This window comes from Sprattus sprattus (genome assembly GCF_963457725.1).
Source record: "Sprattus sprattus genome assembly, chromosome: 5".
NCBI classification, from domain to species: Eukaryota; Metazoa; Chordata; class Actinopteri; order Clupeiformes; family Clupeidae; genus Sprattus; species Sprattus sprattus.
In genome coordinates, this window is record NC_137924.1 from 28,092,174 (window position 1) to 28,104,673 (window position 12,500).

The window sequence follows — 12,500 nt, forward strand, 5'->3', positions numbered from 1 at the left end:
GCACCTCTCTTTTGCTGTGTGTGTGTGTGTGTGTGTGTGTGTGTGTGGGTGCGCGCGTGTGCGCGTGTGTGGGTGTGCGCGTGTGTGCGCGTGTGTGCATTTGTGTGTACGCGTGCGCATATGTGTTTTCTGTGCCACAAGAAACAAACAATGTATATACACACTGAACTAAAAAATTAAACTGAAATGTTTAAATCCCATAAAGGCTATTGATATTTGACAGGAGGATTCAAATGAAACTTGTAACGAGAGAACAAGAGCGAATGAGAAGGGACTGACGGACAGACAGAGCAGATAGAGAGAGAATGAAAGCGGGAGAGAAGGGACGGACGGACAGAGCAGAGAGAGGTAAAGGAGAAGGGTAAGACTTGCCTTGTCTCCACTGGAGTAGAAGAAGTAACGCAGGCGCACAATGTTGCAGTGGTCCAGCTTCCGCATGATCTGAAGTTCCCGGTTCTGAGAAAGAGACAGAGACAGATGCAAGAGAGAGAGCGAGAGAGAGAGAGAGAGAGAGAGAGAGAGATAGAGACAGAGTGAGATGAAAGAGAGAAAGGGGGAGAAAAATTATTAATGAAGCACAGAGCATCTTAGGTAACCAGTAACAAAGTTGTATCAGTCTTTTTAAGGTTTTGAGCGCACACACACACACCAGACTACAAAGTCACCCAATTTAAGACTTGTAATACAAACTGTATGACCCCCCCCCCCCCCACCCCTAACAGCTGTCCATGTGTGTGTGTGTAAATTTTCCACCAATTCCATGTATCAGGCCACTAGGGTCCAGCTCAGACAGACAGCACCAGGGTCCAGCTCAGACAGGCAGACAGCACCAGGGTCCAGCTCAGACAGACAGCACCAGGGTCCAGCTCAGACAGACAGCACCAGGGTCCAGCTCAGACAGAAAGCACCAGGGTCCAGCTCAGACAGACAGCACCAGGGTCCAGCTCAGACAGACAGCACCAGGGTCCAGCTCAGACAGACAGGAGGAGTCTGTACCAACCTTTGACTCCACTTTCTCCCTTCTGTCTAAAGACCCAGAATACATTTCAAAGCTCAAAGCTCAAAGTCTCAATCTCAATCTCAAAACTCAATCTCATTCTCAAAGCTCAGTCTCAGTCTCAATCTCAAGGCTTAATCTCAGTCTCAAGCTCATTCTCAAAGCTCAATCTCAGTCTAAATCTCAGTCTCAATCTCAAAGCTCAGTCTCAGTCTCAGTCTCCAGTGTTGGGACAGCACTGAAAAATGACCTCTAGTGAGTGTGTGAGCGCAAGTTTAATACCATAACCATCTATTTAGAGTACAAATAGCCTGGATCACGCCTCATCTCTGCAGAGGAGATGGTCATGGCTTTCAACAGAGCTCTATGTGCTGCTCTATAAATCACCACTGGGTTTATAAACAGAGTGGGATGTGGTGAGAGCTGCCTCGCTGGGATGGAGGTGTTCAGGGGGACGGGGATGCCTTAGAGCGGCTTTTAAAGACAGAGGGAGAGAGAGAGAGGGATAGAGAGAGAGAAAGGGAGAGAGAGAGAGAGAGAGAAAGGGACAGAATGGGAGAGAGAGAGAGAGACAGGAAGTTGGAGAGAGAGAGATGAATAGACGAGTGCAGTGGTATTCTCACAGAGGCCTGTGTGCCGTAATGGGCGTAATATCTAAAAATATGGGAGCTGTTTGGACAAGGTCAGGCCTTAACGTCCAGTAGCCGGGCTCTCAGATGCACATTCATGCAGCCAGCTGACAGCCCACACACGCTTCTATGTTAAACAGCCTACTCTCTTGCCACTCTCTCTCTCTCTCTATTTATTTATCTGTGTGCGTGTGTATGTGTGTGTGTGTGTGTGTGTGTGTGTGTGTGTATTCCTGCCCTCCTTTCATGCTACTTCACTCAATATCCAAATATCTCTTTGCTCCCTCAACCTCTCCCTTCTTCCCAATTTTTTTCCCTTTCGCAAACCCCCGGTTCATGCCCCCGCCTCCCCCCCTCTCGCTCTCTTCACCCCCCTGTTTTCAGTGACATCACTTTACTCTCCCTGGTGACATCATCCCTTGCTGTGGTTTCCTCTGTCTACCCAGGATGCACTACAGACAACGCCCTCTTTCTCTCTCTCTTTCCTTCTCTCTGTCCCTCCCTCTCTCTCTCCTTCCCGCTCTTTATTTTTCTCTCCTCGTCCACTGCCTACTCATCCTCTCCATGTGTCTTCTACTGTCTCCACTGTTTTATCACCATGATGTTCAGATCCAGTCCTGCCAAAACTGATATTCAGAGTGGTAATATAACAACAGTACTTCATGTAAGACAACAGTAACAGAGTGGTAATATAACAACAGTACTTCATGTAAGACAACAGTAACAGAGTGGTAATATAACAACAGTACTTCATGTACGACAACAGTAAAAGTCTTCCATTACCATCCCTCTACCTCCAACCCCACCTCTCCCTCTATCTTAAAGTGTCTCTACATCCCTCTTCATGACTTCATCCTTTTACCCTCTACCAATCTATCCCTTCTTCTCTCTCCCCCTCTGCCCTCTCTCTTCCCTCTCCCCCCTCTCCTCTCCCTTTTCTCTCCCTCTCTCTACTTCTCCCCTCTCTATCCATCTCTCCCTCCTGTGTTCCTCTGTCCCCATCTCTTTTTTCTCTCTCCCCTCCCCCACTGCCATGCCCGACACACTGGGTGGGGCTCTCTCCAGCACATACAGTCCTTACTGACCCATAACCTGGCTTACACACACACACACACACACACACACACACTGACAAGTGCACATATTCACCCACATACAGGCATAAGCATACTCACTCACACACACATATATATATGGGCGCGCACACACATATACACACGTGCACACAAGTGCGCACAAGCACAGGACAGGGCCATCTCAGTGCTCAGATATTCAAGTGTATGTGGGGCACAGTGGTCTGGGGCAGAGACTTGTTAATCCCTTGCACCTTGTCTGTCTGTCTGTCTATCTCTGTGTGTGTGCGTGTGGGCGTGTGTGTGTGTGTGTGTGTGTGTGTGTGTGTGTGTGTGTGTGTGTGCGTGTGCGAGTATGTGTGTTTGTGTGTGTGTGTGTGTGTGTGTGTGTGTTTGTGTGTGTGTGTGTGTGTGTGTATGCGTGTGGCGTGTGTGAGTGTGTGTGTGTGTGTTTGTGTGTGTGTGTGTGTGTGTGTGTGTGTGTGTGCGCATGAGAGAGACATGCCCAGACCTCATGCCCAGACCACCCCCCTCCACTCCCCCACTCCCCTGGCATCGATCTCAAGCAGCATTACATCACCCCACCATCCAGGCCCGTGCTGCTGACACCAGAGCACAGGCTGACTAATCAAATGCCCATCTCTGCTCTGCTCTGCTTTACTTGGCCTGATGGCTCAGCACTGGCCAGCGCTACACCGCCTCTCAGGTTTCAGATGGCCATCTCTTGCCTGCTCTCACATGAGCTGCTGGATGGGGGGAGGGAGGCTCACTAGCATGGCTGTGTGCCTACCTGCTTCTTGAAAACTTAAATATATTTTTCACATTTTAAAGTTCCTGAGGGAGGAGGTTTGAGGAAATGGGACTTTCAAATCACTATGGCGTTTTTGCTAGGGTTCTTCTGTTAGGGTCAGTTTAACGGAGAGGCATTTATGAGCTGGGCTTAGATAGTTTTTGAAAAAAAGGAGATGGAAACAGAGGAACACAGGATGGAGAGAGGGAGAGAAAGGGAGAGGGAGAAGGGGGAAGGGAGAGGAAGAAGGGAGAGGAGAGGGGGAGAGAGAGGAAAGGGGGAGAGGGAGGGAGGGAGAGGGAGAAGGGAGAGGAGAGAGGGAAGAGAGAGGGCAGAGGGGGAGAGAGAAGAAGGGATAGATTGGTAGAGGATAGAAGGATGAAGTCATGAGGAGGGAGGTAGAGACACTTTTAGATAGAGGGGTGTTTACGGCACGGCTGCTTACAATGGGCCCCTTCCTGGAAAGAATGCCTATTTAGAAAGGCTGGTTAGGCTGCCCTTGATGGAGTCTGTTCATGGGAACTATGTCTGCCAAAAGAGTTTCTTATGGAGTCCGTTAAAAGAAGCATTGAGGGAGTTTCCTTTCATTTATAACTTTCAGTTGGTTACTGTGAGGTAGTTTTGATGACGCCTGGTCATGTGAGAGAGATTAACAGACCTGCAGTGGTCATGAGCTGTCCTGTGCAGTGTTGTGCTCCAGGGCGAAAACCCAGTTAAAATGAAGGAAAAACTTTTACAGCACACCATCAACAAAATGTATCATCAACATATATCAGATTCCGAGCCAGATAGCTAGCTTTTATCAATGTCACCTATACTGTTGTTTTTGGCAGATAAGTCAGTAGGCTGTAAGCTAGTTACCTCACTACAGATTCCAAGCTAGCTAGCTTTTATCAATGTCAACTATGCTGTTGTTGATAAGTCAGTGGGCTGTAAGCTAGTTACCTCGCTACAGATTCTTAGCTAGCTAGCTTTTATCAATGTGAACTATGCTGTTGTTGATAAGACAGTAGGCTGTAAGCTAGTTAGCTTGTTGCTTTTAGTCAGCACCTCTCTCTTTAAGGGAACTGTGCCTGATGGAACCTTTCCTGAAGCTATTGTGACTCTTTCAAGTGCGGTAGTGTCTACTGGGATCACTCCTAGTATGGCTGCGTTTGATAGCACAGCTTTAAAGGGAACTGAATGAAGTAGGACAGTTTCACAAAGAACAGTTCCAGGTGGGACGGTTTCTAGTCGGCCTGGTTTAGGTAGGCGTCTCCTACTGATATGCCTTCTGACTTTTTCTGAAAAAAAAAAAAGGAACTGTTTGTAGTGACAGCAGCACGGCAAAGACGTAGAGAGTTTGTAGAGAGTTTCTAAAGGAGTAGTTTCTTTTGGAAGCGTTTCTGGCGGGGCGCTGTGTTTCAAACGGGACTGTTCTTATGGCAGAGCTGGCGGCTGCTCTAGTGGAACTATTTCTGAACAGACCCCCACTAATGGGGAACTCCTGTTTCCAGAAAAGAACACATTCCAGGAAACAGATCAAACAGATCACACACACACACAAACCCACACACACACACTCAAATACACACCCACCCACTCACACACACACACACACACAAGCATGCAATCTGTGAACCATGGCCAGCTGCGCTTTGTACAAAGCCAGCTCACATGCCAGCAGCACATGTGTGCGTTCTCTATGCGTGAGCGTTAAGAGTGTTTGTGTGTGTGTGAGAGTGAGGGAGTGAGAGAAAGAGACAGTGAGAGAGATAGAGGGAACATGTCAGTTCACAGTTCTAGGGTAAGGGTAATTTTCCCTCTTCTTCCTCTCACACACACACACACACAACACACACACACACACACACACACACACACACACACACACACACACACACACACGTCAGGGGGGAGGGGTATATGGAGATGGAAAGGAATAACAACAAAGTTTAAAGGTGTGTGTGTGTGTGTGTGTGTGTGTGTGTGTGTGTGTGTGTGTGTGTGTATGTATGTGTGTGTGTCTATCTGTGAGATGGGGTGTATTGGGTTCCAAGGGTCATGTGAGGAGATTTAGAACATGTGGTCACTTCTCTTTAAAGAATGGATATCTATATGTGTGTATGTGTGTATGTATATGCGTGTGTGTGAGTGTGTGTGTGTGTGTATGTGTGAGAGAGAGTGTGAGTTTGTGAGTTTGTGTGTCAGTGCCAAATCTAGAGACAAATCTATCGTTCATGAAATGCAATGCGCTTGGTGTGTGTATGTGTGCCACACAGTGTGTTGCCATGGGGACAGTCCAAAATTAAAAGGACAGTGAGTATAATGGGTTCATGTCCCAAGTGTGTGTGTATATGTGTGTGTGTGTGTGTGTGTGTGTTGATCTTTGTTAATATGTATGTGCGTTTCTGTATATGCTTGGATGAGCTCCAGGCGGGGGTGGGGGGGGCGTACTCAGTGACAGCCCAGACCAGGAGCACCGAACATGGGTCAAGGAGTTCAGCAGCGCCCCTCTCAACTCTGGAGCATCCCAGGACAAGTGAAAGAATAGGACAGGCATGCATTGGCACACTTACAAACATACACATTCTGTCTCACGCACAGACACACATGCACACTGCCACAAGCACACACACACAAGCACACACAAGCACACACAAACACACACACACACACACACACACACACATTAGGGTGCAGCCTCACAACTAAGCCTCAAACTGTCAACCGCTGACTATCAATCTCTGAATCTCTGATGCATCTCTGATGTTAGACTCACTGACCTCAATACACTGCCTTGGCCCATTTTATCCACACTCAGAACACACACCATACACACACACACACACCAAACAAAGAACTTGCTACAAGCTAGATCTGAGAACGCATATAGACACACACACACACACACACACACACACACACACATATCCCTTCATATGTTAATCCTGGGGCCCCTTTCCATCACACACAGATAGGCATGTAAAGACACACACACACACACACACACAGACACACATGAAAGCATTTCTTTGCTATGGTAGGAAAATGGATGTGTCACTCAAAAGCTAAGGCCTCCTGTTACCGGCCTGTGGTCGAACACCCAGATCTCATTCACACTCTCACACTCTTCTCCACACCCTGAAAACAGGATTACTACTTTCTATAGCCTACTCTCTTATCTCTCTCGCTCTCTCTCTCTCTTTCTCTCTCTCTCTCTCTTTCACTCCCTCCTCCTCTCATCTCTCTCGCTCCTCTCTCCATCTCCATCTCTCTCTCTCTGATGTTCACTGGTGTTAGCACATAAAGAGATTACACGGCTCACTTCAAAAGAGCTCACAAACAGACCCTCACCCTCCTCCACTGCGGCCACACAAAGCTAGATTCACTACTCACTCACCCAGTATCTCACTCTCACTCACTCACTCACTTTCACACTCTCTCACTCCATTCTTAAGGGAAAAGAGGGATGCACTTCCTCCCCAACTCCTCTCCCCCACCCTGTCTTTCCATGATGGATGGATGGATGGATGGGAGGGAGAGTTGGTGCTGCTTTCCACACGGTTCCTAACTTCACCCTCCTCTCTCTCACACACACACACACAAACACACACACACACACAAAAACACACACCATATCTGCCTCCTCACCTTAAACCTCTTGTCCTGGAGGACCTTTTTGATGGCCACCATCTCGCCAGAGTCGCACAGCTTTGCCTGGTAGACCACACCGAACGAGCCGTTGCCGATCACCTTGGTGTCGGTGTAGCTGACCTCCTGCGGCCGGTCGGGCCCCTGGCCTGGCGTAGCCACCACCGTGGTCACTTTACTGCCATCCTTATCTCCTTGGAGAAGAGATAGAGAGACGGGGGAGGGAGAGAGAGAAAGATGAAAATGATTACACACTTACTAATGCACTTGCAGGTGAAATAGACAGCCCAGCACAACCTGTGTACGCTGGGTTGGGAGGAGATTGACATGTGTTCAAGTAAGAGACGCTTCTATTGTAACAGTGATATAGACTTTTACTCCAGTGCAGGTATACTGTTTTATCTGAACGTGTACTTGAGGATCACACCCATGTCTCTGGTGCTGGTAGTGTCTCTAGCAGCTGAGCTCCACGAGCGCTACGACTGTCCTGCGCTAGGATTGAACGGGCAATGTCAGGTATCGAGGACCAGCATGTCAGCAAGGAAATACAAAAATTCCATTGGTGTTAGTGTCTTTGGCCACACTTTATTTGGATGGTCCCCCATAGACAAATCTACAGATGCTCAGATTATAAACACATCTGTTGAACCTCTGTCCACTACAAAATATGGTTAAGGTTAGGGATTGTGTTTGATTATGGTGATGTTCAGTGAAAAATGACTGAACATGAAAAAGACTGAACTTGAATTTCAACAAGCCATCTGTAAGGTCTCCAAAGGCGGACTTTCCAAATGTTAGCGTGTCTTTTGCTAGCAGGCCTCTGTTACCTTTGTGCCGACAGGTTTACGGCTATGCTCTGCTCTACACATACTAGTTTACACACCGCACTGCACTGATCTGCTCTGCTCTACACATACTAGTTTACACACCGCACTGCACTGATCTGCTCTGCTCTACACATACTAGTTTACACACCGCACTGCACTGCACTGATCTGCTCTGCGTTGTTCCTCCAGGTCTACCCTGACTAGTGGAATCAGAAGCACATTGTCACTCGCACACTAATATGTTTAAGTATCTTTTGAAAAACAGAAAATTGTATAATATGGTATGATACTTTCTGGGTGTTTGAATACTTTTGCAAGCCTTTCGTGTGTGTGTGTGTGTTTGTGTGTGTGTGCGTGCGTGCATTGACAGGGAGGCCTGCGTGTGTGTGTTTTGTGTGAATGTGTGTATTGTGTGAATGTGTTTGCACTCTATGAATGAGTATTATTTGAGTTGCTCAGTCCGAATTAACTCAGTTAAAGGTTAACTTACTCAACTAGCTCAATGACTGCTGCTGCTGCTGCTACTTCTCTACACACACACACACACACACACACACACACACACACACACACACACACACACACACACACACCTGCAATGATTAGCACACACACCAGTCCTTTACTTTTTCATTCTTTTCAGCTCTCTCTCTCTCTTTCTTTCTCTGTCTCTCTTTCCATGGAGTTTAGTCTGGCCCAATGAGGCCTAAAAAAAAAATAGTTTTGGTTCCGGTTTCCGACCGACCCTGTCAATTTATGTGCGACCCAAATTATTTTATGAGCTTGGGGGAAGAAAAAAAAAACACAAGGCAGACTATAATTTTTTTAGGCAGACTATTACGTTTTTGTACAGCACCTCTTCATTCTGTACAAGGATGAGCGCATTTTCTCGTGAAAACAACGACTTCAAAAAGATCACATATAAACCGTATTATGATTCGTCCCTTGCGCCGGTAACGCGCCAATAGGATTGGCCGTACTTTTTTTTTTTTTTTTAAATGCCGTTACCAATGTTGACCAGTGACTAGCGGTGAAGTTCGTGGCTGCTGAAGCACCGACTCTTTCAGTGTCAGATTTACAAATATATGAACCCAATAGAGTAGCTTAAATCACCATTCAATTGGCAGCTTGCACATTGACAACTGGTTGTTTTTCATATTTCATATCAGCATTCTTTACACACACATTGGTAAGGTATACAGTTGGCAGTTGCTAGCTTGTGATAAACTCTTGTTAATATCTGGATATGTGAACTCGTGAATATGAACTGTTTCATACGAAGTTACACAGGCACCCTGAGGGTTTAAGTTCCCACTACAATTGTATAGTTAAATCGAAGAGGCTATAACATCAGCTAGATAACAAGCTATCATTTCATGCAAATTGAACTCTTCCATTTAAATCGTTGAAGGTAACTCAAAGTGTCCTTAGCTAGTAAACTAGCATAGCAACTACTTAAACGTATCAACCAGGAAACAACTTCAGCTGGAAAGTTTAATCCCTCAAAATCAGCTCACCAATAAAAAGCAGTCTTGGGTTCAAAGTGATCACAACCACTTGTATGGTGTTAAATGGCTTCGCATAGATATTAAACAATCCTCAGATAAATAATGTGAAATCAACGGAGCAAGGGCTTACTCTAATAACGATGTAATGTTAGCGAATGAGGGGTGAGAAGCTCCCCCTTGCTAATATTTAGTCTCCGCTGTTCGTCCAAAGCATATTCTTGGGGTTCCAAATAGCAATTTGGCTTTGAATGTGAGAAGACGATCGAGCTATCTTCTGTCCCGTATTTTGAAACAAACATTTTAGCTTCAGCATTGGTCTCCCACCATTATTTATATCACTTTACATTTCGATTGAAAGTCCCGTTTTCAAGCTCCCGCACGCCCCCTTCATTGAGGCAGAGATACTGCTTTTTCACTGCGGTTTTAAGATCAGCAAGTCTAAATAACTTCTACACAGACGTGAAATACATTAACTTTTATATGGATAGAAAGGGCATATAATAAAGGTGTCTACAAATATGACGGTGGTAACAGACAATGAGAAAGCAAAAGGCATGCACTCAACCCAGTTTGAGAGGGATTGCGCCATCTGCAGAGACGCAACTCGTCGCTGCCTCACCTCGCGTGTCTCCTCAGCGATTTTGATTATAAAAATGCTTAAAATAATTAGAATCCTACAGATATTACATATATACCATAGATCAGTAGATACATATTCATATTTATTTTATGTTGACTAATGTTCAGTGCTTAGTGACCATGTGTTTGGGTAATAAAACACTTTTTCGTGTATGTCTGTGTATAATTGTGTGCAACAGGGAAAAGAGAAAATTATAAACTCAAAATAGGCCTACTGCAGTTATTTTGCAGAAAAACATGTCCTAATATGACCTAGATTGCATCTCAGAGCACGTGAACTCTCTGGCTTTTCAGACCCCCCGCCTAAAAATGTTTTATTTTCCCTTGCTACTACTTTATGAATCACAATGTTGCCAGCTCTGCACACTGGCCGAGGCCCTGTCAGATGATGGTATGGATTTTTACATGTGGGAGTTACATCCTGGAGCCCAAACATCAACTTTCATCTACTGTGCAGGTCAGGCTGTCTCTCTCGTGTGGTGATCCCATAGAGCTGGACTACTACCGGGCACCTTTTGGGAGGCAAGATCTTTGTGCACACTGTGGCGGGCCTCAAGGCAACACCTGCCTAGCCCTGTTATTGAAATTTAAGACGGTCTTGCCCTGCTGCCACATTTGTATTGGGGCTGGAAAAAAGCACATTGTGGCCAGACCCTATGGCAAGCAGAAATGAGCAGTGTTCATGTGGTTTAAAGAGGCCCTGCAGTTGTATTTTCCTTAATTTAACTTAAAGTGTTAGTGTTAGTGTTATTCAACCCATAGCCCTGTTGTGCGAGGTCACCATGTGCTGTCTGTGGGAAAACAATGACAAAATGTGGTACAATATAGAGCGAATAGTGACCTGGAAGAGTTTGCCTAATGGGCCAGTTGGCTTTTGTTTCAGTTTCAGTTTTAATGTCCCATGAATAGGTTAGCTTTAGCTGACAGACCTCTATTTGCTCTCGGTTGTAAAAATGTTTTTCCTACTAATAGCAGGCAGTAATGTCGGACAACAGGGCTATGAGACGCAGAACACCAGAGTTACACTTTATCTAAACAGCTTCGGAGTCATTCATGATTTTAAAACATTTTCCGGGTTGATTGGATGTTGTCTCGCTAATATGCTGGGAGTATCCATTGCTGCTGTAAAAAATTAAAAATACAAAAAAAATCTACCTATCACTCGCTGCCACTGGAAAAATAAAAAAATAAAAAAAAATAAAATAAATTCCCTACCTACCCATGTCCTCAACTGACAACCAACAGGAACCAAACTTTTTTTTTTTTTAGGCCTGAGGAACAGCTGGAGCCCCTCACAGTTCCCACGGCAACCCAGCGGCCAACGCACACAACACGACTTCAGAGGGTCCATTAACACAGAGCCCCACCCCCAACACACACACACACACAAAAAACACACACACACACACACACAGGACAAGGACAGGTGCACTCACATGTCCCATAGGAAAGAAAGAAAGAAATGACGTATAGGGAGGAGAGGAGTCTGAGGAAAAGACCACTGGTTCTTAACTTAAGACCCAGAGAAGAGGACCTGAAGGAAGCCCTGACTGACTGAATGCCATCACGGGTCTCTTATGTCATCAGCATCTATAGATGGCATACAACTTCATACCACTCAATCTGCACTCTACAGCCATGCCAAAGGCCACCCACTGCCAAGGCCAAATGTGTTGGTGTGTGTGTGTGTGTGTGTGCGCAAGTCAGTCTGCCTGTCTGTCTGTTATATCATTAGTAACTGGTAAGATGATATTTACAACCCAGTTCTTCTCTCATCTTTTTTCCCCTCTGACGTCCAGATTCCTCCCACCCCAACACCTTCTGCCATTCTGATGACACATCCCAGCTATTAAGAGAGGGAGAGGGAGTAAGACTGAGAGAGAGAGAGAGAATTTAGAAGAGGGTGACAAACGGATAGCATAGACAGACAGACGATAGACACACAGATTGAGAAAGATATAAATACATAAACAGCTTTGCTCCAAACTGGCCTACAGGTGGGAGCAATAAATATCCAAAAAATAACGCCATGTCTCCATGCTTACATCTTAGCAAAGAACCTCCTACCTCCAACACACCCATATGAAACCTCACCAAACCCTGCAGCTAGATATCCTACTGCTAACAGCCACACTCGTTCTGAAAAAAACTGAACCGAAATGAAGCATCTTTCTCACACACACACACACACACACACACACACACACACACACACACACACACACACACACACACACACACACACACACACACAGAGAGAGAGAGAGAGAGAGACTGTTCTACTACTGCAAAAAACTAGGTAATATGCGGAAATATGCGTCTGTATAGCAGAAAGAGTGAGTGAAAGAGAGAGGGTGATAGGGAGATGAAGTCTGTTAACTGTGAGAGTGAAAGAGAGAGGGTG

The 12,500-nt window shown here is 45.8% G+C and overlaps 1 protein-coding gene across 3 annotated transcripts in view; it reads right to left on the reverse strand.

Annotated features, from left to right (window-relative positions):
• The window catches only part of gsk3ba (glycogen synthase kinase 3 beta-a), a 58,428-nt gene that overhangs the window by 22,300 nt on the left and 23,628 nt on the right, over positions 1-12,500 (reverse strand). For 2 of the 3 annotated variants that reach the window (XM_080839232.1, XM_080839230.1), the window contains exons 2-3: positions 7,123-7,316; positions 373-456 (exon numbers count right to left, since the gene is read on the reverse strand). In XM_080839232.1, coding sequence (XP_080695358.1) covers positions 373-456; positions 7,123-7,316 — 278 coding nt within the window. The remainder of the gene's footprint in view (positions 1-372; positions 457-7,122; positions 7,317-12,500) is intronic. The other variant, XM_080839231.1, reaches the window with a different exon arrangement.